Source organism: Dermatophagoides farinae, chromosome 10, assembly GCF_024713945.1.
Source record: "Dermatophagoides farinae isolate YC_2012a chromosome 10, ASM2471394v1, whole genome shotgun sequence".
Taxonomy (NCBI): domain Eukaryota; kingdom Metazoa; phylum Arthropoda; class Arachnida; order Sarcoptiformes; family Pyroglyphidae; genus Dermatophagoides; species Dermatophagoides farinae.
This window is the reverse complement of record NC_134686.1, coordinates 777,825-804,133: the sequence shown is the minus strand read 5'-3', so window position 1 is coordinate 804,133 and position 26,309 is coordinate 777,825. Positions and strand designations below refer to the sequence as shown.

Sequence of the window (26,309 nt, the reverse complement as noted above, 5' to 3'; positions counted from 1 at the left end):
TATTTTTCATTTATTTATTTATTCGGATTCCTGAATCAATCTATTTTGGGAAAATGAATTCTCGGCTGCATTTTCATTGATTCATCGGTTTTTTTTGCAATTGTTTCTCTCTCTCCATGTATTCTAATTTTTTTTTCTACTTGGCGATAAATACAAAACCAGCGGCAACCAATGGCATTCATTAATACGTTGTTGTTGTTGTTGTTGTATATCTGAAGATCTGGTCTTGACATTTTTCCATTGCTACTTTGATGTCATTATAATGATGATGATGATGATGGTGAATAATTTAAATATCCATTAGCCTGAAGGTAAATTATTTTTTTTGTGAGTGTGAGTGTGTAAATATGATGCTAATGATGGTTAGAGGTCTTTTTTTTTTTGGTGCGTGGTTATCAATTTTGTTTTTCATTTTTTTTTTTTTTAGGTTCAATTTATTTATCATTATTATATTACGGATCAATGTCTGTGTCTGTTTTTTTTTTCTTTTGTGCTTTAGATGGATTTGATAAATGAAAATTTCCAAAACTTACACACACAAACACACAGGTAGACACATTAATCTACCTGTTTTTTTTTGGTAATAAAAATTTTTTTTTTATCAGACTTTTTTTTATGAAATTGTCAATTTTTGTTTGTTTACTGTACTTTTCTCATTGTAATGAGAATATAGCCTTGGATTTTGTTGTTGTTGTTGTTGTCGTTTTTCTCTTCTTCATAATTGTTTACATCGTAAACAAGAATAATCTTATGTGTGTGTGTGTGTTTTTGTTGTTGTTGTTGTTTTCATCATTTGATGCATATGAACAAAATACTATCTAATCCTTGGCAACGATATTCAGTGTGTGTGTGTGCATGTGTCTGTGTTCCAGAATATTCATTATGATGCCTTAAGAATCGAATTTCTTGATATTTAAACAACAAAAAATAATGATAAAATGAACGAGAGATAAAAGCAAATAAAAAAAAATCGTTTCAGTCAACAACAACAAATCAAATCGATATATGACACATCTCAATATCTATTTGATTAATTAATATCGATTGATTGATTTTGATTTCTACTTTTTCATTATTATACTACTATTATTATTATTGCAATCAAGCTGTAGCAACAGCACAAAAAAAACTGGCCATTTTCAATGTCATCATGGATTACATGTTTTTTTTATGGCCAAGTTGGTGGCAATGGTGATAGTGATGGTGATATGGTGGAAAAAAATTAAATCCAAAATGGGTGACAATTTTAATCAAAATTCTCGAAAAAAAACTTTATTAATCAATCGGTTGATGATGATGATGATGATGGAAAAAAATGACATAAAATCAATTTGATTGATTTTTATTAGGTTAAATTCATTTTATATCTGATCTGAAGATTATTGATTGAATGTAGATGTGTGTAATTTTTTTCTGGTTTTCTAACCAAAATCATCATCATCATCATCATCATTATCATCATCAAGTGGGTAGCAGCATACTTTCAAGCAGTACACAGTTGTGATTGTCATAAAATTTAATTAAGATATATTTCAATGTTGTTGTTGTTGTTGTCGTTGTTGTTGTTGTTGTTGTTGTTGTTTTTCTTCACCATCATCTTTATTTTTTTTATGGTTTACAAAAAAAAAATAATAAATGCAAATCACCAACAAATTCGTTTGTTTGCTTTTTTTTTGGCCACATGGCTAGGCTAGCAAACCTATGCATCTGGTGTATCCATTATAATGATGATGATGATGATAATCAGACCAATTTTTTTTTCTTCTTCATCTTCATCGTCGTCGTCTTGCTATTCCAAATTCATTTTAAAAACATAAATTTCAACCACACACACACACACACACACACACACACACACACACACACACACACACACACACACACACACACACACACACACACAAATATATAGAGACTTGATGCAACACAATTATTTGTGTGTGTGTGTGTGTGTGGATGCACTGACAAAAATATACACAACCAAAAATTTCAACATCATCAACATGTTATTATTTGAGTTTTATTCTCTCTCTCTCCATTCATTCATGTATGTTCCATTTTTATTATATTTCTACCATATACTGCTATTGTGTACATGTGCATGATTCTGTTTTTTTTTTTTGTTTTCTCTAGCATACAGATACCACACACACACGCAAACATTATAAAACATCATCATCATCATCATCAATGGTGTGTGCAGTATCATTCTAGTCGATCATTCTCATTCTAACACACACACACATGCAGACACAATTGGATACAATCACATGTTGGATGATACTTGTATGTGTCTGTGTGTGTGTTGTGAAAATTTTTTCATTTTTTTTTTTTTTTTTTTGAAAATGTGAAAAAAAAATTTTTCTCAATTGACAATCGATATATATGTGTGTGTGTTGATAAAATGAGAAAGAAAAAAAAACCTAGATATGATAAACAACATGATTCATCATATAATGAAAATGATGATGCACATCTGATTCAATCAAATCGATTCTTATCATCATCTTTTTTCTCTTTCTCTCTGGTTATAAGTTTGTGTGTGTGTGTGTTTGTGACTTGAACAAATCATCTTTTTTTTTTGTTTCTTTGCATCTGTTTTTTATTCTAGTCTGTTTGTTTGATTGGTTCCAATTATGATGAACTTTTTTTTTTTTGATCATCATTATTATTGCTGTTATTATTATTATTATAATGATGGTGATTATTATCATTGATTTCTATAGTGATAATGAGAATAAAACTTGTACGTCATTTGTGAAAACAATATATGTATCATGATTAAATTTGATTCCACACACAGAAAAAAAATGAAACCAATCGAAATCGTCATCCGGTTATCATAATTTTTTTTTTTTTTGACATTGTTTTCCTTTTTTTTATTCTGTGTTTTTTTTACCCCATTTCTAATAGTGCATTCTTTCATATTCTTTGATTGACGAGCACACACACACACACACACACACACACAGTCTCCAGTGGTTTTTTTTTCATACAAAGCAATTCTCTTCCTCTCACACACACGATAATAATCATCATCATCATCAAACTCATTAATAACCATTATTGAGTTATATATCAAAGTTTGTTTGTTTGGTTGTTTCTCAACCACATGTTCAAAAAAAAAACAACAGCAACAGCAACAAGAATATATAACCATAACCATATATATTATGAATTGCATTATTTTGTAACAAAGTTTCGTCGTCGTCGTCTCTTTTTTCTCTTTCGGTGTTTGTTGTGTGTGTGTGTGTGTGTGTACAATTTGTTGTTTGTTGTAATTAATGGGCAACATTTATATATATAGATATATATAACTGATAATGATGATGATGAAGATTATTATTTTTAATGTTTTTTGTTTTTTGTTTTTTTTTTTTTTGTTTACTACATTCGTCCATTTCATTTTTTTTTCTGTTGAAATGAAATGAAGGAAAAAAAATATGATCCATTGAAAGAAACTGTCTGTGTGTGTGTGTGTGTGTACTGGATTACTACCATTTCAATTTGTGTATCTGTGATGTGTTTGGTTACAAAATTTCATATTTGAAAAATTTTCTGAAATTTTTCAATGTTTTTTTTTTTTTTGTTTACACACCATTCATCATTCATTCATTTATTTTTGTCGTCAATCATCATCAGCCACAAATTATCATCATTTGAGATCATTTTGTTTTTTTGTTTATTTGCCACCATCATGATGGTGATGATTTTTCATAATTTCAGTATTGGTGGTGGTGGTTTTTTTTTCATCAATCAAATCAAAAAAAAAAAAAAAATATTTCCATGATGATGACAAGACACAAAGTCTATATGGCCAACAAATTTGTTGCTATTTCTATTTTCTTTTGTCATCATGATTCATATTGTGACATTCATGATGATGATGATGATGATGAATTGTCATCTTATTTAATAATTTCTTCCTCTGGTTACCGTATCGGGATCAAATTTCTTTCTTTTTTTTCTTCATTCAATTTGACACAAATGAACAATAATCCATGTGTGTGTGTTTGTTTGTGAATGAATTTCAATGTTCATCCAATGGATGAAGTTTTGTTGTTGTTTTTTTTCATTTCTTTAAAATTTTTTTCCATATATATCGTTATGATTGTAATCACCATGCTATTTTGGAATACGTTAGGCGCATTCTGGCAATATATTCGTCAACAACAATATAATTTGCCAACAACAACAACAACAAATGTACGACAGCCATTCATGTCTAATGTTGTTGTTGTTGATGATGATGATGATGACGATGACGATGACGATGTTGATGTTGATGTGGATAACATAAACAAAAACGGCAATAGAATTGATGAATCAATAACAGAATCATCGACAACAGATGATTCTTTTATTTTTGATCAACATTCTCACTCACATCACCATCATCTTCATAGAAATCGAAATAAGAATCAACAAATTTTTACAAACGATAGCAAAATAGCTAATAAAAACAAAATTCATGTCATCGATGAACATGAACAACAACAACAACAACAACAACAACAATCATCAACATCAGCATCATTGGAAAAATCGGAAAATATTTTCCTAAATCGTTTATTTAATTCAATAACAAATTCCATCGGAATGATCAATATGAATAAACATTTGAATTCTGTACAGAATTTTATGGATCGAAAAATGACTATGATGACGACAACGATGACTACATCAACAACAACAACGTCAACGACAACGGAATTTGTAACAACATCAACGATACATACAATGACAGCCAAATCTAACAATAATAAGAGCAAAATGATGTCTAATATTTCTTGTGATAATCAAAATCAACAACAACAACAACAACAACAACAACAACAACTACAACAAACATCATCAATTGATGATGATAAATCATTAAATTCACAATGTGATCATCATGAACATCAACGTCATATACCATATCATATGTTGGATAATAATGATGATGATGATAATAATCAAAATAATCATCCAAATAATAATAATAATCATCATCATCATTGTTGCGATAAATATCATCCAATTGATCAATCATCCATTATATCGGAACCATTTTGTCCATTCATTATAATGCGTGAATCACCATCAAATGCAACTACCGTTTCGACAAATAGTTTATTAACACAGACTAGTAGTAATTATACACAATCACCATATCAATCAAGTATTGAATTTGATTTAAATTCAGATTGTATTTCTGATTTCGGTGGCTATACTGGCCATCCACATATTCGTCATGCATCTAGTGGAACATTATTGGTTGCCCGGCCAACTTCAAACACCACCACCACCACCAACACAACGGCAACAACAAAATCAAAACAACAATTTTTCAATAAAATATCATCACGTAGTGGTGGTAATACTACACCAAATAGAAATCTTTATTATTCTCGTCATCGTCATTCATCTTCAGCTGTCATTATGAATCATTGTTCGTCTTCTATATCTGGACAGATTTCTTCATCAAATTCTATTTATGGTTGTGGTGGTGGTAGTAGTTATGCCGGTGGCGGCGGTGGTGGTGGTGGTGGTAGTATTGGCATACCAATAACACGTAGACATCGTTCATCATATCCATCATACAGTATACGTAATTCTATTTCAGGTATTCCATTACGTATCGGTCCAAGACTTTATCCGGGTCGATCATCACAAAGGTTCGCTTATTCATTCGACGAATTTTTTTTTGTCTCCTTCATTTTTCCGTTTTTTGTTCTGCTTCATTTCCAAATTTGATTTGATTTTCTCATTTTTCATTCATTTATTCATTCATTAATCAACCATGTGGAAACATCAGATAAAAAAAATGAAAAAGATTCGCTGATTGAATTTTTTTTTTTTTTTTTTTTTGTTCAATTTTTAAATCAAATCAAAAAAAAATAAAATAAAACTTGCTTTACCAGCGACCTCTGTGGATCGGATTTGAAAAAATAAAATAAAATAAAATACACATGCGTCATTTCAAAATGAATTCATTTTCAATTCTAGTGTGTATAGCTACCCAATTTTGAATGTTTGACTGACTGACTGACTAACTGACTTACTGGCTTTTTATCGATCATCATTCATTATTTATTCATATCGATTGATTCTCTTTTGATCGATAGAGATGATCCATTTGTATATATATATATGTGTGTGTGTGTGTGTGTGTATGTCTGTATGAATCACATGTACATTGTTGTTATTTGCGTATGAATAAAATAAAAAAAAACACACACACACACAAACAGGATGTCAGAGAAAAAAAAATATTAATCGATGGAAAATAAAAATATCATCAACAGCGAGAGTGAAAGAGAAACAATCGATTGATTTTTTTGTTTTTATTTCTTGTACATCATCCAAAAATTGAATTGTTATTCATCCCCTAAAGCTATTTGATTATCATAATTAGAATTTAAATAGAAATTTTTGTCTGACGAACATAAACATACAAATACACACACACACACACACACTAATATTTAATTGATGAACGTCATCTTATGGACTACTTTTGGACAATTTTATTGAACAAAAATTCATTGAGATGATTTTGAAGGACCATCAACGATAACAACAACAACAATAACAATAATAATAACAACAACAATAACAACAACAACAACATTTTTTTGGTCATTCGCAAAATTGACAATTCATCTTTTTTTTATTTTCTTCAATTGTTGTTGTTGTTGTTGTTGTTGTTGTTATCTTTATCGTTATCTATCCATCAGGGTTTTTTCGCCGTTGTTGTTGTTATTGTTGTTGTTGTTGTTATTATTCATTTCCATAGAAGTAGTAGTAGTAGTAGTAGCAGTAGTAGTATAAATAAAAGGATGAATGAATGGATGATTATTTGAATTTGTTGTTGTTGTCGTTGTTGTTGTTCTATTCATTCACATTCGTTCATTTTTTTTACATTTATTTGTTTGTTTGTTTGTTTGTTTGATGTGTATATATTTGTATATGTGTGTGTGTGTTGAGTGTGCGAAAAAAAATGGCCAATAAAAAAATGGGTTAGTAGATGACCATTTTGAAAAAAAAATAAAAAAAAAAAAAACAAAATTCGAAAACACTTTGATCACAGTGGCCATGATGTAAACTTGGTATCTTTGCTGCTGTGAAATTTTTGAAAATTTTTTTTTCTTTCAATCATCAATAATCAATAATAATAGAAAAAATGTCACAAACCAAACAACATTATCATTATCAACGTAAAGATTTGATACAAAAATTTTTTGAAAAAAATTCTTCTGCTACCCATCGTCGTATTTATATTCATACTAATAATAATAAAAGAAATTTATTACGTAAATGTTTTAGGTGTGACATTTTTTTTTCTCGTTTGTTCTGTGTGTGATTTTTTTCTGTTTTTTTTTATCTCATTTTAACCTTTAACAATGATTAACTTTGTTTTTTGTTTTTGTTTTTTTTTTTTTGCTTCACTTCATTTTAGTTTCGATGTGGATGAAAGTGGCCAAACAAATGCCGGCAATGTTAATGCATCGGGTCTTACGTTACAGAATTTACCTGTACGACGTGAATCATTTCTATATAGATCGGATTCTGAATATGAAATATCACCAAAATCAGCATCACGACATTCATCCATTGGTAGTGGTGAATCGTAAGTGTTGAACAAATTTTTTTTCATAATTTTTTGTTGCGAGAACTCTAAAAAAAAGTCGATTAGCAAAAAAAAAAAATGCAAGCGCTTTTTTATGTTTCGATTCTTGGCCACTAGATGGCCGATCATGTTCCAAGAAAATTTTTTTAAAAAAAGAATATCATTCTCTATTAACAATTCTGATTAACTATGAATAAAAACAAAAAAATAAATTGCATTTACCAAGAATCCAAAATGCAAATTTTCATGGCCATAGAGTTATGAATAATAATAATAATCATTAATATAGATCGTTTTGATTATTATTAATTTGTTCAATCACACACAAACATACACACATGAATATTTAATAATCGATTTTGGAAATAATGAAAACAAACTGACAAATAAATTTTGTATTTTTATCATTATAATGGATGGAAAATTACCATATAAACAAACAATAACAATGATCCATTCACCCTGTATATGTGTGTGTGTGTGTATGTGTCTCTATCACTATCTACCCACACATCCGGACATATATTTTTTTTTATCATTTCATTTGAATCCATCCAAATGATTATTATTATAATTTCCAAATTACAAACACACAAACACACACACACAGAGGGATCATAGTACAGAAAACAAACATATTCACCGTACTACAGCTACAATTTCAAACTTATTTATTCAATTTTCAATTTGAATAAATAATCATCATACTAATCAGATATCAGATATTTATCCACCAATAACCGTCTAATCTAATCTAAATAGAGACATCAAACATGTTTGTATATTGAATTGTGGAGACGATTTATTGATAAATGATTGACTTTTGATTTTGATTTTTTTGTTTGTTTTTTTCCAATCACTTTTCAATCATCATGATCAAATTGTTTGTTTTAATGAATTATCTCATGTTTTCACTCGCATACACATACACAAATCATTATCATTTATGAAATAATCATTCATTGAATTGATGATTGATTGATTATTATTGATGATGATGGATGAAATAATTGAAATGCCGAATTGAAAAAAAGTAAAAGATAAATATCTTGCATCTTTTCAATAAAGTGTAAAAGAGTGAGAAAAATCTGATAAACACCAATCAATCAATCAACATCAATGAATGAATGAATGAATGGATGGATGCACATACGGTATCAATGACTTTAAAAAACATTATTATACTTTACATATGCATAAAAATTTGTTCAATTTGTCTCGTTTAAAGATACAATCTCTCTCTCTTTCCATATAAATACGTGCCTGTGTGTGCGTGCATATGATACAGGGTGATACTCACGCTTTTTATTTGAAAAATCCAAAAAAAACAGGATTTCATTCATTCATGGATTTTGATTTTGGAACTGAAAACATGATTCAATTCATTTGTTGTTGTTTAATCTGTCTATATATTATTTCATGTCTTGATTAGATTTTCTGTTCTGTTTTTCAAAGATTTTTCTTTGTTGCTAACAATCTTGAATTTTGATTCACAAGGCGCATTAATATTTAACCAGAATTAATGAAAAGACAACAAAAATGATGATGATGATTATCACTATCATCATCATCATCATCATTTTGTTTATTCTAACTAATCATCGATAATTGATGATAAAATATGAATGATATCTTGGTTGATTAGTTGATGGTGGTATTGGTGGTAGATATGATTGTAGATCCATGTATCATTTTCATATTCTAGAAAAAAATGGAAAAAAAAGCGAAAAGAAATTGTATTCAATGTGTATGATGATGATGCTAAAACGATTGTGTAAGCATCAACCACCCACACACACATACACACACATAATACCGTTCATAATATGTACATGTGTGTGTGCTGGTTAAGGGGTATCGTAGGTGTGCATTATTCATATTTTTTGTTTTGGAGAGCCTCATCACACTGTGATATCGAATGAAAAAAAAAAAATAAACGAAAGTGCTGCCTTTTTTTTCTCAATCACTCACTTTACATATAATTGAGCTGTTAGGTTATATGGTTTTTATTATACAAACACAATCATCACAAGCACAAGCATCGATTATCTTGAATTGAATTTGTCTCTACTTTTTTTTTTTTTTTTGTTAATTTATGATCGATGATGATAACATGAGACAAATCATATTTGCTTTTTTTTCATTTTCGGGTATTTAAAAAGAGATCAATATTTGAATTTTGAATTGAATATTTCAGATCGTGTGTTGAAATGTTACAAACGAATGTTTTTTCTCCTAAATTTCGTGTCTGTGATGTTTATTTATTTTTTTTTTACCGCCCATTATCATCAATTTGTTGTTGTTGTTGTTAATATTTTCATTGTTGAAATGAACAAGCATTTTTTTTTTACTTGTAAACATTTTCATCAACAATAAAGGTGTGGTACAAATTGCCATCATTGATGTCGTCACCATTGTCGTTGACAATTATTATGATGTTTTTTTTTTTTGTAAACTTTGAGCCAATAAAAAAAATTTATTCAAGATCAATTCATCGTGAGATTTATTAAATCGAATCATCCAATCGTATCATTATTATGTGTTTGCATATTTCAAATCGATTTTTGCCCTGTTTAAACAAACAAACAAATCGCACACACACACACAGAGAGATAATTATCTTTAAATCTTTATTTCACTCGATAAATGCATAACGGAAGCAATTAGTGATAATTTTTATTTGCATATCTCGTGTTTTTTTTTTGCATGTGTGTGTGTGTGTTATTTTTTGGTTTTTATATCAAATTTGCGTGCATAAGAATTTTCGTTTTTTTTTTTCTTTAATTGATGATAATGATGACGACGATGATTATCATTATATGATGATGATGATGATTATTATTCCAAACTTAGAAGGAATTTTTATAGAGTGAAAGAGAGAGAGAGAGAGAGAAAAGTTCAAATTTCAACACTAATTATCATCATCATCATTATCATCATATAATAATCATAATAATTGACAAATTGAAGAAAAACAAACCAAACCGAACCGAAAATGGCAATGTTTCCTTTTGGTGGTTATTATTCAAGTTCAGCACCAAACTATGGATATTCATCATCATCATCATCATCATATTCACATGTACAAGAATATTCCAATTTTTCCAATAGAATGTCTTTAACATTACTGATCCATAATGATAATGATAACGATGATGATGGTGGTGATTATGGATCAAAATTTAAATCAATTCATCCAGAAAATCTTCGAAAAAGTTTACCATTACCAATTATAAAAAATGATAATAATCGAATAAAACCATTGCAATCAAATCAACAACGACAACATCGACAACAAGAACAGAATAATTCACCAATTCTTTATGATTCTGGTGCATATTCATCATCAATGAGTTTATCATCATCAACAACAAATTCCACATCATCATCATCATCATATGAACATCCACATATGTCTAATTTATTTGAACGTAGAAATAGTTTTCATCATTACAACGGTCATGATCATCATCATAATCATCATCATCATCATTATAAAAATAATAATCATCATCATTGGTAAGTGTTGACAACAACTTTACTTTTTTTTGTTGTTGATTATAAAATCATCAACAAAAAGCGTGTCGTTTCGTTTTCAATTTACCAAAATTAAAACAGAAAAACAGAAAAAATCTCTCTTTCCATTGTGTTGATTTTTTTTTCTATTTTTATCCAATTTATCAAAATTCATCATTTTTTTAACAAAAAAAAATCCATATTTAATCTATATTTAAACACACAGACTCATACATTTGTCGTTTATGATGACTTGTCAAGATCGGTTTTTTTCCATTTTGTTTTTTTTTTCGTTGACAACAACAATTAATTCTACAACAACAACAACAACACTAATATATATACGTCATTGAACGTATAATAATAATAATAAGTTTGTTTGATGATCATAAAAGAATGAACCGACTAAATAAACAAAACTTGATCAAAAATTTTTTTGTTTCTCTTTCTCGTTGATTAAATTAGAGATGCAAAGATTATATATATCAAATTCATTAATGTATATGAAATACAGTTATATATCGATTAATGAATTTTGATAAGTCATTTTAAGCAAAAAAAAAATGTTTGATTCTGTGTGTCGGTATCAATAATATTCTGAGATTTCATTACCATTATCATCATCATTATTATTTCAATTATGAATATACAGAATCTATGTGGTGAAAAACAAAAATTCAATTAAATCTCCATTCTTCAATTGTATTTCCTTTCATTTTTCACTCTTAGCTATTTAAAAAAATGCATAATAAATCTCACTATATATATGTAGAATATAACAACAACAGCAGCAACAACAGCAACATTCTATGGAATCGGAAATATGAATACAATGCCAACGATTCTATAGGATAAAAAGAATTTTTTTCCCTACATATTTTGAACAGAATGCATAGAATTTTTTATATATATAGCACTGAAAAAAATGGTGGTCACATATTAAACTTGGGTTGTTGGATGGAAACCACATATATTTTTTTCTTTCTTTCTTTCTTTCTTTCTTTCTTTCTTTACTATCTGGAACCTTAAATTCTGAATTCTGAAAGCTCAGAATTCAGAATTTTTCTCAATAATGCATACATGCATGCATGTCTGTGTATAGAGTCTTTTATTTTTTGGTTCATTCGTATTGGTTATATATATGAATTTTTTTCTTTCACTAGATTCACATCTATGGATATGGGATGCTAGCGACATTTTTTTTTCCACACAAAACTTTGCCCTACCAATTGGCCAATATCAATGCTATGTTATTATTAGAGGACGATTGATTTGTTGTTGTTGTTGTTATTAGGAAAATCTTGATTTTGATTTTTATTTTTGTCTTGATTTTTTTGTTTCACACTTATTGTGAAACAAAACAAGAAAAATCTTTTGGTTTGTTCCAATAACAACAATAAAGTAGTGGTCACATTCACATACACACATGCCACTATATATATTGTATGTACTTGATGTTTTTCATTAGTTGATGATTTGAAACTAACGGTCAATTTTCAAATGATGAAAATCAATGTGAAATTTTTCCATTGAACATCTTCCTGAATATATTTTTTTTTCCTTATTAAGATTGAGATGGGTTTTTTTTCTGCTTTTGTTTTTATCTCTCTCTCACTCTTCAAACACACCGGACAACAAACGCACACACACACAAACGCGCGCGCACACACACTTACAAAAACACAGGAAGGAATTGGAATTTCCTTTACATTTCCAATATTCAATTCAATTCAATTCAATCTGATTTGATTTGATTGAATTTTAATCTAGAAATCTAATCTAGATTTTTGTCTGTCTGTCTTGTTTGTTTGTTTTGAAATTAATTATTCTACAGGGTATTTGTTTTCAAGGCTCAACAAAATCAAATTAAATTCAAATTTTGATTTTTTTTTCTTTTATTCTTGATTCAAGTAATACAACTCTATTATTTTCTCATTATATATGACGATGATGATGATGATGATGTGATGGTTGTGCATTGTATTGGGTATTGATACTTTACATTAATGACAATTGAACACCTTGCAAATTCATGACAATGGAATATATATTCTTCAATAAATGAATGTCTTTATTTATAGATGTCACTACTATAGTAATAGTACTGTATTCACAATAGGTGGCGCTTATTTTTTCGTTATTTATGTGTTTTGTATATATATGTCATATAATGGCGTCATAGACAATTGAGAATATATTCCACATTCTCTTCCTTGTAATGATTTTCTATATCTCTCTGTGTGTGTGTATGTCTTGTTTGTTACACTAGAAATTATGTTATTATTCAAGTGAAAAAGAAAGAAAGAAAGAAAAGAGAGTATGAGAGAGAAAGCATAGTCAATTCGGGTTTGTATTCGCATGTTCATCGTTGTCTCGTTTGTTTTTATCCTGCATACACACACACACACATTCACAAACTATGTGTATATGAAAAGAATCCAGAATTTCAAACGCCCGAAACATTTTTTTTTTTTTTTTGGAGATTCTTACTGTATGCTACTACTGTATTGTCATTACCACTACCACAATGATTCATACTTTACATTCCAGGACTCTATACGACGAAAAAAAAAATTTTTGTCTTTTTTTTGCACTACAATTGCTAACGACCATTTTTTTTTTTTTTTTTTTTTTTTTTTTTTTTTTTTTTGGTTTGTTTGTTTGTTTCTGAACGATTCGCCTAGTTTTATATATATATATACACATCTGATGATTATGATGAAGATGATGATTCGGTTTCTTTTCTTCGTTTCGTCATTTTACCCCCAGTAAAAATACTCAAAGAAAATATAGACGAATGAGAAAAGAAGAAGAAGAAAGAAATTGTTCTGTGGCTCCAAAATAAGTTGACAACACACACACACAAACGCAGACAGTATATACACAAAGTCGAAAAGAAAGAAAGAAAAAAAATTCTCCGCTAAAAGTTCTCGGTGTTTGTATGTATGTATGTATTGTGTGTATACGACAAAACAACAACAACAACAACAACAACAACAATTCTAATTCTGAATAGTGTGTGTATGTGTGTGTGTTGAATATTCTTCTTTTTTTTTATTATTATTTTTGGTAAATCATTTTATCCATGCTATTCATTATTCTGTATGTGTATGTATGCGTTAGTTTGTTTGTTGTCAATAATATAGACCATTATTATTACTGTGTTCACATAATACATCAACAACAACATTTCCATTTCCATTTCATTCATTCAATAACATCAAATTTTTTGACAACAAATAAATGAATGAAATAAAAAAAAATTCTCATACAACAACAACAACAACAACAACAACAGAATTCAACATACTCATCAACAAAGAGAGAGAGAGAGAGAGAGAAGAAAAACATTGACAACTACAGATATCATTTATTTGAATTTGTTGTTGTTGTTGTTGATGATGATGATCTGATTATTATTGTCGATTCTGTGTGTGTGTTTTTGTTCCATTATATTAAACATTAAACGGCTTTATGAAAACAAGCGAAAAAAAATGCTGGTTTTTTTTAAATTTTAAAATTTGAATTTTTTTTTTGCCATTCTGTGTGTGTGTGTGTTTTGAACAATGTTCCTAAAAGTGTTGAAAATTATCGAATAATAATCGACAGTGATGTTCAATTTTTTTTCCCATTTTGTTCATATTTTTTTTGTGTGTGTTATTGTTGTTGTTAATAATTGTAGAATTAACTTGAATCCAAAAAGAAGAAGACACGAATATCGACAACAACAACAACAACAAAATTCTTTCCATGCAAACATCAACATTGAGAGTGAAAGAATAAAAACAACAACAACAACATTATTTGCTGCTATTTAGTTATGATGATGATGAAAATAGGAAGAAATTCGTGATAAGATTGTGAAGAAGAAGAAGAAAAATTTTTTTTTTTCATTTGAAAAAAAACTGGCTGACTGGTTTGGGTTGATGAAATTCTTGTTGTTGCCAGAATTCATATCTTTTTGATTATGATGATGATGATGATGTTTGCCAAATAAGTGTATCATACACACACAGATGCATGCAGAATTTTATTATTTTATCCATGATGATAATGATCATCATGATAATGATGATGATTACTGTATGACATTTGCCGGATAAATTTATTCTTTAAATATCAACATTCTTTAAACAAAAATCCAAAAGAAAACAATCATCATTTCAACTTTATATTGATCATCATCATCATCATATCGACATTGTTTTTTTTTTTGGAGAGAGATCTTCAAATTCAGATCTTATAAAGAAAATTCTGAGAAATTTTTATCTGGAAAAATACGATGAACACCGCCTAAAAATTTTTACTGATAAATATCTGACTAAACAACAACAACAACGAAAAAAAAACCAACAAAAAGTGACTAAAAACCAAAGAATAAATAGAACAACAACGACGACGAAAATTCTGCCGTCAGCATTCACAGCGTTTACAATTGCGGTTGTTGTTGCTGTTGTTGTTGATTTTCTTCATTAAATTTGTTTTTTCTTACGGTTACTGAATTTTACACATAGTGAGATTACACAAATTCAAATCAACCGAATCATCGAAATTTTCGCATTCTTTTTTTTTCTTTGTTTTTGTTTCGTTTGATGATTATTCCATACACATCATATAGCCATCATCAAGTTAGATAAGATAGAGTGATACATACTAAATACACGAATCAACCATGTATTTATTTACATGAACGAAGGGCAACAAAAAAGTAAAGAGCAAAGAATAAAGAAAAAAAAATAGCCAAAATTTAATTCTGTATTCTGAATTCTACCCATGCGTCGTATGGTGAGAATAAATTTTTTTTTTGTTTCTGCTCATTGCCCATTCTGTTTTGGAACTAACCATTCTCGCACACACACACTTACACACACAGAGAGAAACCTGGTTAAGGTTAATTAAGGTGTATTTTTCATTATAAAATCATCTTTACCGTTTTCATTTCACTTGAATCATTGTTGGCTTTAATCTTTCTAATTTTTTTTCTCCGTTTCGGTTATATAAGAATTTCCGCTGCAATTTTTACAGTGATAAAAAATTCTCCACCTTTTTTCTCAACCGGTATACACCACGAATATAAATCACGATTAATAGTTATATATGGTATATATGAACCGAGCCAAGATTTAAAGCCAAACAAAAAAAAATTTGAAATGTCAACCATGTTTGTGTGTGTGTGTGTGTGTGTGAAAAACAATAAAATTCGGTCGAGATTTAAATCATTTCACATTGATTGATAATCGATTGTTTCAATCATTGCTACAAACAATGATAATTTGATTGGGTGTTTTGTTTTGGTTTTTTTTCCTGTGAATACAACTCCTCTCATCACTATCATTATCATCATCATCATCATTTGGAAAATTTGGATCGTTTCACATGCGCATTTCAATGTTTTTTTTTCAACATTTCACAAATGACATTCATATATTATTCTTATTTTCGTGTGTGTGTGTGTGTGTTTTTTTTTCCAGTGATGGTTCATCATCATCATAATCATCGTAACGAGAAAAAAAAATTCTTAAGTGATGATGATCTTATGATAATGATGATGACTGTGTTGATGATGGTGGCTGATTTGTTTAAAAATATCGTTATATCGCTGTGGTTGTTTTACCAAAAAACCAACTTTTTTTTATTATTTGCTGATTTAATATCATCATTATAAACTCGTCATCAAAATGCTGTCATTAAAATCAATAGCGACAGATACAAACGGAGAATTTGCAATGAGATGATGAATAAATAATCGCTATATTTAGACATTTAAATATATAATAAATAAATGACTGACTGACTAACGTGGAATTAAAACTTGAAATTGAATTGAATTGAATGTGAAAAAAAACGATCGATATGAACAACCAAAATAAAAACAACAACAACAACAACAACAAACGAGCATCATCCTCATCATCATCATCATCATCATCACGGTGTCGATACGAAATTGAATGACAAAGTCTTGAATCAAAGTGTTTGTGCTTCGATGATTTTTTTACAGAATTTACAACAATAAAAACGACAAACAAACAAACGAAGAATTTGAAGAATTGTACTGTGTTAATAGATTCTATGTCGTTGTCGTCGTCGTCGTCATCATCTTTTTGATTCTTTTTTTTTGTTTGTTTGTCATCATCATCATCTATCGGTTTATTAGCATTGACATTTTTTTTTATCCACCGTAAAGATCATCATTATCATCATCATTGACAAGTGTAAAGTGAGAGAGAGTGAAAACGCCCGAATAACAAGAAAAAAAAATTTCCCATTTTTTCACTTTGCTAATTCGTTCGACATTTTATTTTATTTTTTTCAACGACGAAGACGACGACAACGATGATGGTTGTGGTGGTGGTGGTGGTTGTGGCCAAAAATTCAGAAAGATAAAAAAAGAAATTTATGGCCAAAACCAATGATGAAAATGGTGGAAATCTGAAAAATATCATCACCACCATCGACTATATCAATGACAAAAGAAAAAAAAAACATTCTGCTCATCCACATTTTTTTTCTCTCTCTCTCTCATCATTATTATATGATGATAAAATTATGAATTTAAATCTATAAAGATTCTTAGCAAAAAAAAAAAAAAAATGATGATGATGATGATGATGAAAAATGCCCAGAAGAGATATTCTACATTCATAGAATTATGATGATAATATTCTATTGCTACTACTACCACTACTACTAGTTTTGATAATCATCATGATTACTAAGATGCCCTACTACATCGTTTGTCCGGAATGAAATAGGAAAAAAAAATATCAAACTCAAATGGCAATGTTTTTCCAATGGGAATTAATAATAATGTTATAATATATTGCTCCATTTTGAATCAACAAAAAGTGTAAAAAATCAGTGAATTCTGTAAATCATCTTTTTTTTCTCTCTTCTTCTCTCTCTTCGCTCTTTTTGTTATTGAAGAAAAATAAAACGATTCACCTGAGACATTCAAACACTCAAACACACAAACACACACACACACACAGACACACAAACTTTCAGAATATTCTTGAATTGAACAAGAATTTGTTTTTTTTACTTTGCTTAAAAATTATACATTAATATTTCTGTGTGTGCATGTGTTTGTGTGTTTGTTCATGGAATGATTTCTTATTTCCTTCCACAGAAAATCCAGTATATATTTACTATTTAAACAAACAAAATTTATAGCTCGACCATATAAATATGACAATTTTTCATTGATTTTCTCACTTGTTTGTCTGTTGTTTTTTTTTTGGTTCCTTGTCCGTCCTATAGTCTCATGAATATTCTTTGATTTTATATATGTGTGTGTGAATTTATTCAATTTATTTATTGTGATTTCATTACTCACAATTACTCGTTATTTATAGCCAAATCTTAACGTTTTTTTCTGGGTTCTGTTTTTGTTTTGTTTCAATTTTCATTCTCAACAACAACCAAAAACAAACAAAACAACCAAAACAACAACAATCGAAATCAAATCAAATGTAAATAACATTGCGCATATATACACAAAAAAACACAAAACGACCAAGCTGAACAAAGGCAAAAGAAAAAACAAGATCAATGATTGATTGGAATAATAGTGCCAACATATTCACGAAATAACAAGAAAAAAAACCAAAAGCCAAAATACAAAGAAATAAAAAGAAATCATAAAAGGTTCATCATCAATCATCATTGATTAACCTTGTTAACAATCATTTTTTGTTTTGTTTTTGTTTTTCTCTTCTTTGGCTTACAAATTCATCAATCAATCAATCATACACACACTAAACACAAACATCTTGATCACAATAACGACATCTTTCTTTTCAAACAAACAAACAAAAAAAAATTTTCTTCATTCATAAAATTTTTCGATTCAAATAGCCAGTAAAGCTGTGTTCGAAATTTTGTGATTGTTTTTTCGGCCTCTTCTCGCAAAAGCAAGAAGAGGAAAGCAGCAGCAGCAGCAATAGCCGCAATAGCAGCAGCAGCAGCAGCACCAGTATGACGGCTCCAAAAAGGCCAGAGCCAAAAGAAAATGCTGCAGGCGGTCATTGTATTGCGGCTGGAACATTGGTGGTCGCCAACACCCCCACCACCGCCACCACCACCACTACTGCCAGCACCACATTGACGCCAACGCCATTTTCTACAAAAAAATCGGCTAAGGTCACAACAATATTGTTAAATAAGCCAACAACAACAACAACCACAAAAAATCGTGTAAATAACAACAACAACAACAACAACAATAAAATTTGTACAAAATCTAAACCTGAATCAAAATGGAATAATGATAATGTAAATAAAACATGTCATTTGAGTCATAGCCACCATCCACATCAACATTCACATTCTCATCATCAACATCAACATCATGATCATCATAATTATCGTTCAAAATCTACATCAACAACAACAACAACAACAACGACAGCAGCGACAGCGACAACAACAACAACGACAACATCACCATTAATACAATCGCTACCACATCCACATCAATTAGCACATCAGCATACTTATCCGAAAATATCATTAACATCAATAGCATCAGCTGGTTGCATAAAAGAAGAAGATGGATATGATGATGAATTTAATAATTATCATCATCATCATCATTCAAATGAAGATGATGATGGTATTTCAAACAATACAACCAATTCTTCATTATTAGATAAACGTCGTCTTAGTGCTCAATATAGTGGTAATGATTGTTTTGGTCATGATAATAATAACCAATCAATTATTGATGATCATCATCAACGTCGACATTATCGTCGTTCAGAAGATTATGATGATGATTCACCTGGTTTAAGTTCAACTAGTGCAACTGTTGGTGGTGGTACTAATAACGGTAGTGGTGCTGGTGGTGGTGGTGGTGGTGGTGCTAACATTCCACGAACATTCAGTACATCAGCTTTACGTATGAAAAATCGTAGTTTTTTCTGGGACCGTTTACAAGCTGCACCAAGGTAGGCACATGATGATGATGATGATGATGGTTTGAACATGAATTGGTTTTATTTTTCATTCGACAAAAAAAAATTTTGACTTTTGACATTTCATCATCATCATCATCATTATTATTATTATTTTTTGCGCAATATTTGCATATTCAATTCGGCTAATCGGCTTAAATTTTTCTCGCATATGTTTGGTTTTTTTTTGTTGAAAAAAAAATTTCAAATTTTTAAAATTCTTTTCCATTCTTTTTAATCTTTTTTTTTTCATAGCCATGCTGAAGATCTTATCGTCACACCATTTGCACAAATTCTTGCGAGCTTACGTAATGTCCGTAATAATTATATTCATATTACAAATGTTCGATATCCAACCAATCGGTATGTCTGTTTGTTTTCGTTTGTTTTTCTTTCATTAATTATTAAAATTTTTTTTTCTGTATACAAAAACAGTCCACGTGAAGTTGGACGTCGACCTAGTTATACACAATTAATTCAACAACAACAAACACAACAACAACAACAACAACAAATTAATACAAATCAGCCAACAACAACTAAACAGCCAATAGACGATATAATGTCTAGATTGGCTGTGGAAACCCTTGAAGAGCTTGATTGGTGTATGGATCAATTGGAAACAATACAATCACATAGATCTGTTGGTGATATGGCTACCAGTAAATTTAGACGAATGTTAAATAAAGAATTAAGTCATTTTTCTGAAACAAAATCTGGAAGTCAAATTTCAGAATATATTTTTCGTACATTTTTAGGTTAGTTAGTCTCTTGGTTGATTCCATATGTTTTGAATTGATTTAATTAAAAAAATTTTTTTTTTTGTATTATTAATTCTTGTAGACAAACAAGAAGAATTAGATTTACCAATATTACAATTGGAAGAAAGTTCCAAACAAGGATCATTGGCCATTTCATCTGGATCTTCTAGTAATACAACTGCAGTTGCATCACCTGCCGATAATGCTGCTGCTGCTGCAACTACTACTACTACTACTAGTACTGATATAATGAAGATATCACCACCACCATCATCATCATCATCTGCCATACAACCATTATCAGGAAAAAATTCTCCAGCACGTACAATGTCACATATATCTGGTGTACGTAAATCAACATTAACACATGCAAATAGTTTAACAAAAACGCCAAGATTCGGTATTGAAGCAGCTAATGAAGAAGAATTATCTAGAATATTTTCCGATATGGATAAATGGGGTATCGATCTATTCAAAGTGTCTGAATATTCTAATCATCATCCATTGACTACTGTTATGTATACTATTTTTAGAGTATGTATTATTAATTTTTTTTATATAATCATCATTTGAGAAATTAATTAAAAAAAATTTTTCCATTTTTTTTTTTTTGGACAGTCACGTGATTTAATGAAAACGTTCCAAATACCATCACAAACTTTCATTCGTTTAATGTTAACATTGGAAGATCATTATCATATTGATGTACCATATCATAATAGCATACATGCAGCTGATGTTGCTCAATCTGTACATGTGTTATTATTATCACCAGCACTTGATGTATGTGTTTTTTTTACATATTTTTGATGATTTTTCATTATTGAAAACAAAAAAATATTTATTTTATTTTATTTTATCACATCTCATTTAGTCTGTATTTACTGATCTTGAAATATTAACGGCATTATTTGCCGCTGCCATACACGATGTTGATCATCCTGGTGTTACTAATCAATTTTTAATCAATTCAAGCTCTGAATTAGCATTAATGTATAATGATGAATCTGTATTGGAAGCACATTCATTGGCCGTTGCATTTAAAGTGCTACAAGATCCTGATTGTGACATTTTTATAAATTTAAGCAAAAAACAGCGTCAAACATTACGTAGAATGACAATAGACATGGTATTGGCCACCGATATGAGCAAACATATGAGTCTATTGGCCGATTTGAAAACAATGGTGGAAACAAAAAAAGTGGCCGGTTCTGGTGTATTATTTTTAGACAATTATACTGAACGTATACAAGTTTTACAAAATATGTTACATTGTGCCGATTTATCTAATCCAACCAAAAAATTGGAACTATACCAAAAATGGTGTTCATTATTGATGGAAGAATTTTTTCAACAAGGCGATAAAGAACATTCAATGGGCCTAGAAATTTCACCAATGTGTGATCGTAATAATGCAACTATTGAAAAATCACAAGTCGGTTTTATCGATTATATTGGTATGTGATCCACATTTGATTTTTTTTTTGTTATTTCAGTTGAATTTTCATTTTTCTTCTTTTTTTTTGGTTGTATAGTTCATCCATTATGGGAAACATGGGCAGATCTTGTACATCCAGATGCACAGGATATATTGGATACATTGGAAGAGAATCGTGATTGGTATCAAAATATGATACCAGCAAGTCCAACAAATGAAAAAGAAAATGATAATAGTAATGAACATAATAGTCGACGATCATCATTGGCTGCTGTTGCTGAAAAAATAAAATTTCAAGTCACAATTGAAGAACCAGAAGATGAAGATGATAATAATAATCATCATGATCATGGTCATGATCATGATGATGATAATTGTGGTAAACATGGTGATGATTAATTGATTAAATATGGATCGATTTTGAAATAACAATTTTCAACACTCTTTTTCAACCATCCAAACAAACATTTACCTGGGGCTGCATTTATTTTTCTTTTCTTTTCATTATCACCATCAGTGTTATTTCATTTGAAAGAAAAGAAAAAACAAACAATCAACTGCAGAATTGACATTTCTATGAACACAAGATTCTTTCACTCACTCACTCACTCACACACACACACTATGTCTCTGTAACTGATAAAAAAAAACTTTTTATAAATTAAAAAATTATTCTGATTCTGATAATTAAGATGAAAAAAAAACAAACCGGAATTTGTTAAATTGTTGCTGTTTTTATTATTATTATTATTATTGATTATTGATCATTATTTTGTTAATTTTCATGGTGATATATTCTCTTTCCTTCTCTCTCTCTCTCTCTGTCTCTCTCTATACATCTATATAAATTGTTCATCATTTCGCTTACATATGTCACACTTACTATTTGAATTGTGAATGTTTTATCATCATCGATCATCGATCATCGATTTGTGGATTTTATTGTTTTTATTATTATTCCGATTTTTTTTCTGTTGTGAGATAAATAAATAATAAAAAATTTTTCCATTGACAACCAAAAAAAACGAAGATAAAATGGAGAAATTCTGATTAAATTCAATTAAAAAAAAAGAAAATTTCAATTTCATTCTGATCCTGATTCTGATTCCGATTCTGTTGATGAATAAATGTAGTGAAGCCAACATTTATTTTGTTTTTTATTTTCATTTTGATTTCATATCACCAGATGTCGTTACCGTATCGACAATAATTGAATTATGTATGGCGCCACCAACATCATCATGATTATTATGACCATTTTAATCATAAGCAAAAAACAAAAAAAAACAAAAATCATCATCAATCACTAAACTTATATATTGAATGAAACAACAACGAAAAAAAAACGAAAATTTTTTTTATTTTGATTCCGATGGACATGAAATAAACAACAACAACAACAACAACGACAACGACAACGACAACAACTGGAAAAAAAATTTTTGATTCGTTTGTGCTTATGCAACCAATCGTATGGTTTTATTTTTTTTTTTTTTTTAGTTTTGTTTGATTCACATCATTTGTTTCTAATGACGATGCATTTTTTTTCCCATTTCTTTTCATTTTGTTTTGTGTCCATTTTCTGTCCATTTAACTATGTTGTCGCATTTTTCCATTCTCCTTACATACTAATTGAATATCATTCATGGTCTATAGTGAGCAGAAAAACGTAGAAAAAAAAAGAATGAGAAAAAAAAACTATATATCCATTGACCGAAGAAAATAAATAAAAAATAATCGAACCTAAATTGTCTTTTTTTTTATTATTATCATTTCTCGCTTTATGTCCATTAGATTACACTGTTACACACACACACACACACACACACACAAAAAAGACACATATCATTTGACACTTGTGAAATTCATTTTCGTTTCCAAATTTCGAAATAAAAAAAAAGTAGAAAAAGACTTTGAATTGGTTTTTTTTGCACTTGTTTCATTCTCTGTTTGTGTTTGTCCACAAGCAGCAGTGGAGACAAAAAAAAATTCTTCACACATCTTTTTTTAATTCATCTTGGTTGGCTGGTTATTTGTTGGTGGCATTTTTTTCTCTCTGTGTATGTGTGTGTGTGTGTGTGTGTGTGTGTGTAAAGTTCATTTGTCAATCAATTTATAAAGAACTGAGAATTCTGTTTCTCTCGTTAGTCGTATTTCGCATTCTGTTTTTTTTTCTGTTGCTAATTCTTTGTTTGTCCACTAATTTATTAATTGCCGATTGTCAATAATTTTCCTTTTTTTCATTCTAGTACATTGTCTATGCGTGTGTGTGTGTGTGTGTGTGTGTCTGAGAGAGAAAAAAAATGTTTCATTTCTTCGATTTTTGTTGATTCATTCAATCATTCATTATATGTTTGTTTGTTTGTCTCTCTCCCTTTCTCTCTATCTATCTATTTTTGATCTTGATTCCAATTCGAATCAGCTATTTTTTTTTCTTTGATTCATTCCATTCACATCATTCATGATCAATTTTGTTTTTTTTTTCTTTTCGTAGTTGTATTTTGTATCGATTTTTCACGTCATTACTAGAATTGGTAAAGAATTCGTCTTTGGTTCAATTATTAAGAAATGATAATAAAGACAATAATAATGTAAATGTGATGCAATTTATTCACAATTAAATGGACCGAAACAGATAAACAAAACAAAGTAAGTATAAGTAAATTATAATGAAAAAAACTAATTTTTCACAATTATAAATAAAAAAGAATTAAAACTAGACTACGTTCATAGACAACGTGACAAGTGTATAGACTCTATGAATGGTGCAAAAAAAATGTGTGTTTGTGTCTGTGTGAATGTATAATCATAATTTTGTTGGCTGTTACTACAAACTGATCATTATCATCCACATCATCATCATCATCATCATCATTTCAAAAAAAAAAAATCATTTTTGTTACTTACCAAAAATCATTTTCAATGATGATTGCTTGATTGCTTTCAAAGTAAAAAAAAAAATTAAGAACTAATTTAATTATATTAATGATGATGATGATGATGATGATGATGATGATTATTCACGATTATTACGCTATATATGAATGTTTGTATAACCATCATCATGAGCAACATTTCATTTTGTGTTATTTAACTTTTTTTTTCATTCTCGAATTTTTTTTTTTTATTTTATATATCTTGAAAATCATCATTGCATATATGAGAATACATTCAGACGACGGCTAGATGGTTATTTTTTTTTCTCTTTGGTTGGGGGCTCAATTCCATTTTGGGTATACAAAGAAATGGAAAAATTCTCGTTAACTTTTTTTCTTCACTAATTTTCTCTTTACTGGATTCGTTCAAAAAAAAAAATCTTATAATGTGATGATGATGATCGTGATCACACAACCCAATGATCAAGATAATGATGATGTTTTTTTTTTCGTTTCTCACATGGCAGTGGCATTGGTAGTGGTGGTGGTGGTGGTGGCGTTGGTGGTACATGAGAAGAAAATAAGAAAACCCCTAACCCCTTTTTCAAGTATAAAGCAAATCAACATTCCATTTCACGGCATGTTTGTTCATTGTGTGTATGTGTGTGTGTGTGTGGATTCTGAAACTTTATTTTTTTTTTTCATTTTGCATAATTATGATGATGATGAAATTTTTTTTTCTTCTGCTTCAACAGAAAAAAAATGAAAATGATTCTTGTCGTTAATTACGAAAAGTCATTATAATAGTTCCCGGTTTAGTCACAGTCAAAAGTTAATAAGGTGTAAGAATTTTGTTTTTTTCGTTTTTGTTTCTTTCTTTCTTTTTCAAATTTTTTTCAAATTCAAGAATCTTTTTTTTATGTTTTTTACCATTTCAAAGTTCTAGCCCACACACACACACACACTCATTCATTCTTGAACACCATTATTCTTCTCATCATCAGAATCAGAATCATCAGAATGGTTTTGAACGATGGAATCTATAAAAAGTCATTATTGTTTTTTTTTTTCGTTCGTTACACATAAACAACAAACAACAAATGACATTATCATTATCATTCTGATTCTTGAATTTAGTTTGTCAAA

The 26,309-nt window shown here is 29.2% G+C and overlaps 2 protein-coding genes across 4 annotated transcripts in view; both read left to right on the top strand.

Moving 5' to 3' along the window:
• LOC124490902 (3',5'-cyclic-AMP phosphodiesterase 4C-like) overlaps positions 1 to 23,312 on the top strand; it is a 30,538-nt gene extending 7,226 nt beyond the window's left edge. The window contains exons 1-8 of one of the 3 annotated variants that reach the window (XM_047053478.2): positions 2,227 to 5,660; positions 7,445 to 7,615; positions 20,344 to 20,451; positions 20,524 to 20,846; positions 20,932 to 21,383; positions 21,468 to 21,632; positions 21,724 to 22,306; positions 22,385 to 23,312. In XM_047053478.2, coding sequence (XP_046909434.2) covers positions 4,024 to 5,660; positions 7,445 to 7,615; positions 20,344 to 20,451; positions 20,524 to 20,846; positions 20,932 to 21,383; positions 21,468 to 21,632; positions 21,724 to 22,306; positions 22,385 to 22,686 — 3,741 coding nt within the window. In that variant the 5' untranslated portion in view covers positions 2,227 to 4,023 and the 3' untranslated portion in view covers positions 22,687 to 23,312. Of the gene's footprint in view, positions 1 to 2,226; positions 5,661 to 7,444; positions 7,616 to 17,275; positions 20,083 to 20,343; positions 20,452 to 20,523; positions 20,847 to 20,931; positions 21,384 to 21,467; positions 21,633 to 21,723; positions 22,307 to 22,384 lie in introns of those variants that run through there. The other 2 variants (XM_075734586.1, XM_075734587.1) reach the window with 2 other exon arrangements.
• On the top strand, positions 9,892 to 17,361 carry LOC142597844 (uncharacterized). Its single transcript, XM_075734589.1, has 2 exons — positions 9,892 to 11,134; positions 16,603 to 17,361. The coding sequence occupies exons 1-2, from the start codon at positions 10,611 to 10,613 to the stop codon at positions 16,622 to 16,624; spliced, it is 546 nt and encodes a 181-aa protein (XP_075590704.1). The 5' UTR covers positions 9,892 to 10,610; the 3' UTR covers positions 16,625 to 17,361.
• Positions 23,313 to 26,309: the final 2,997 nt, after the last annotated feature.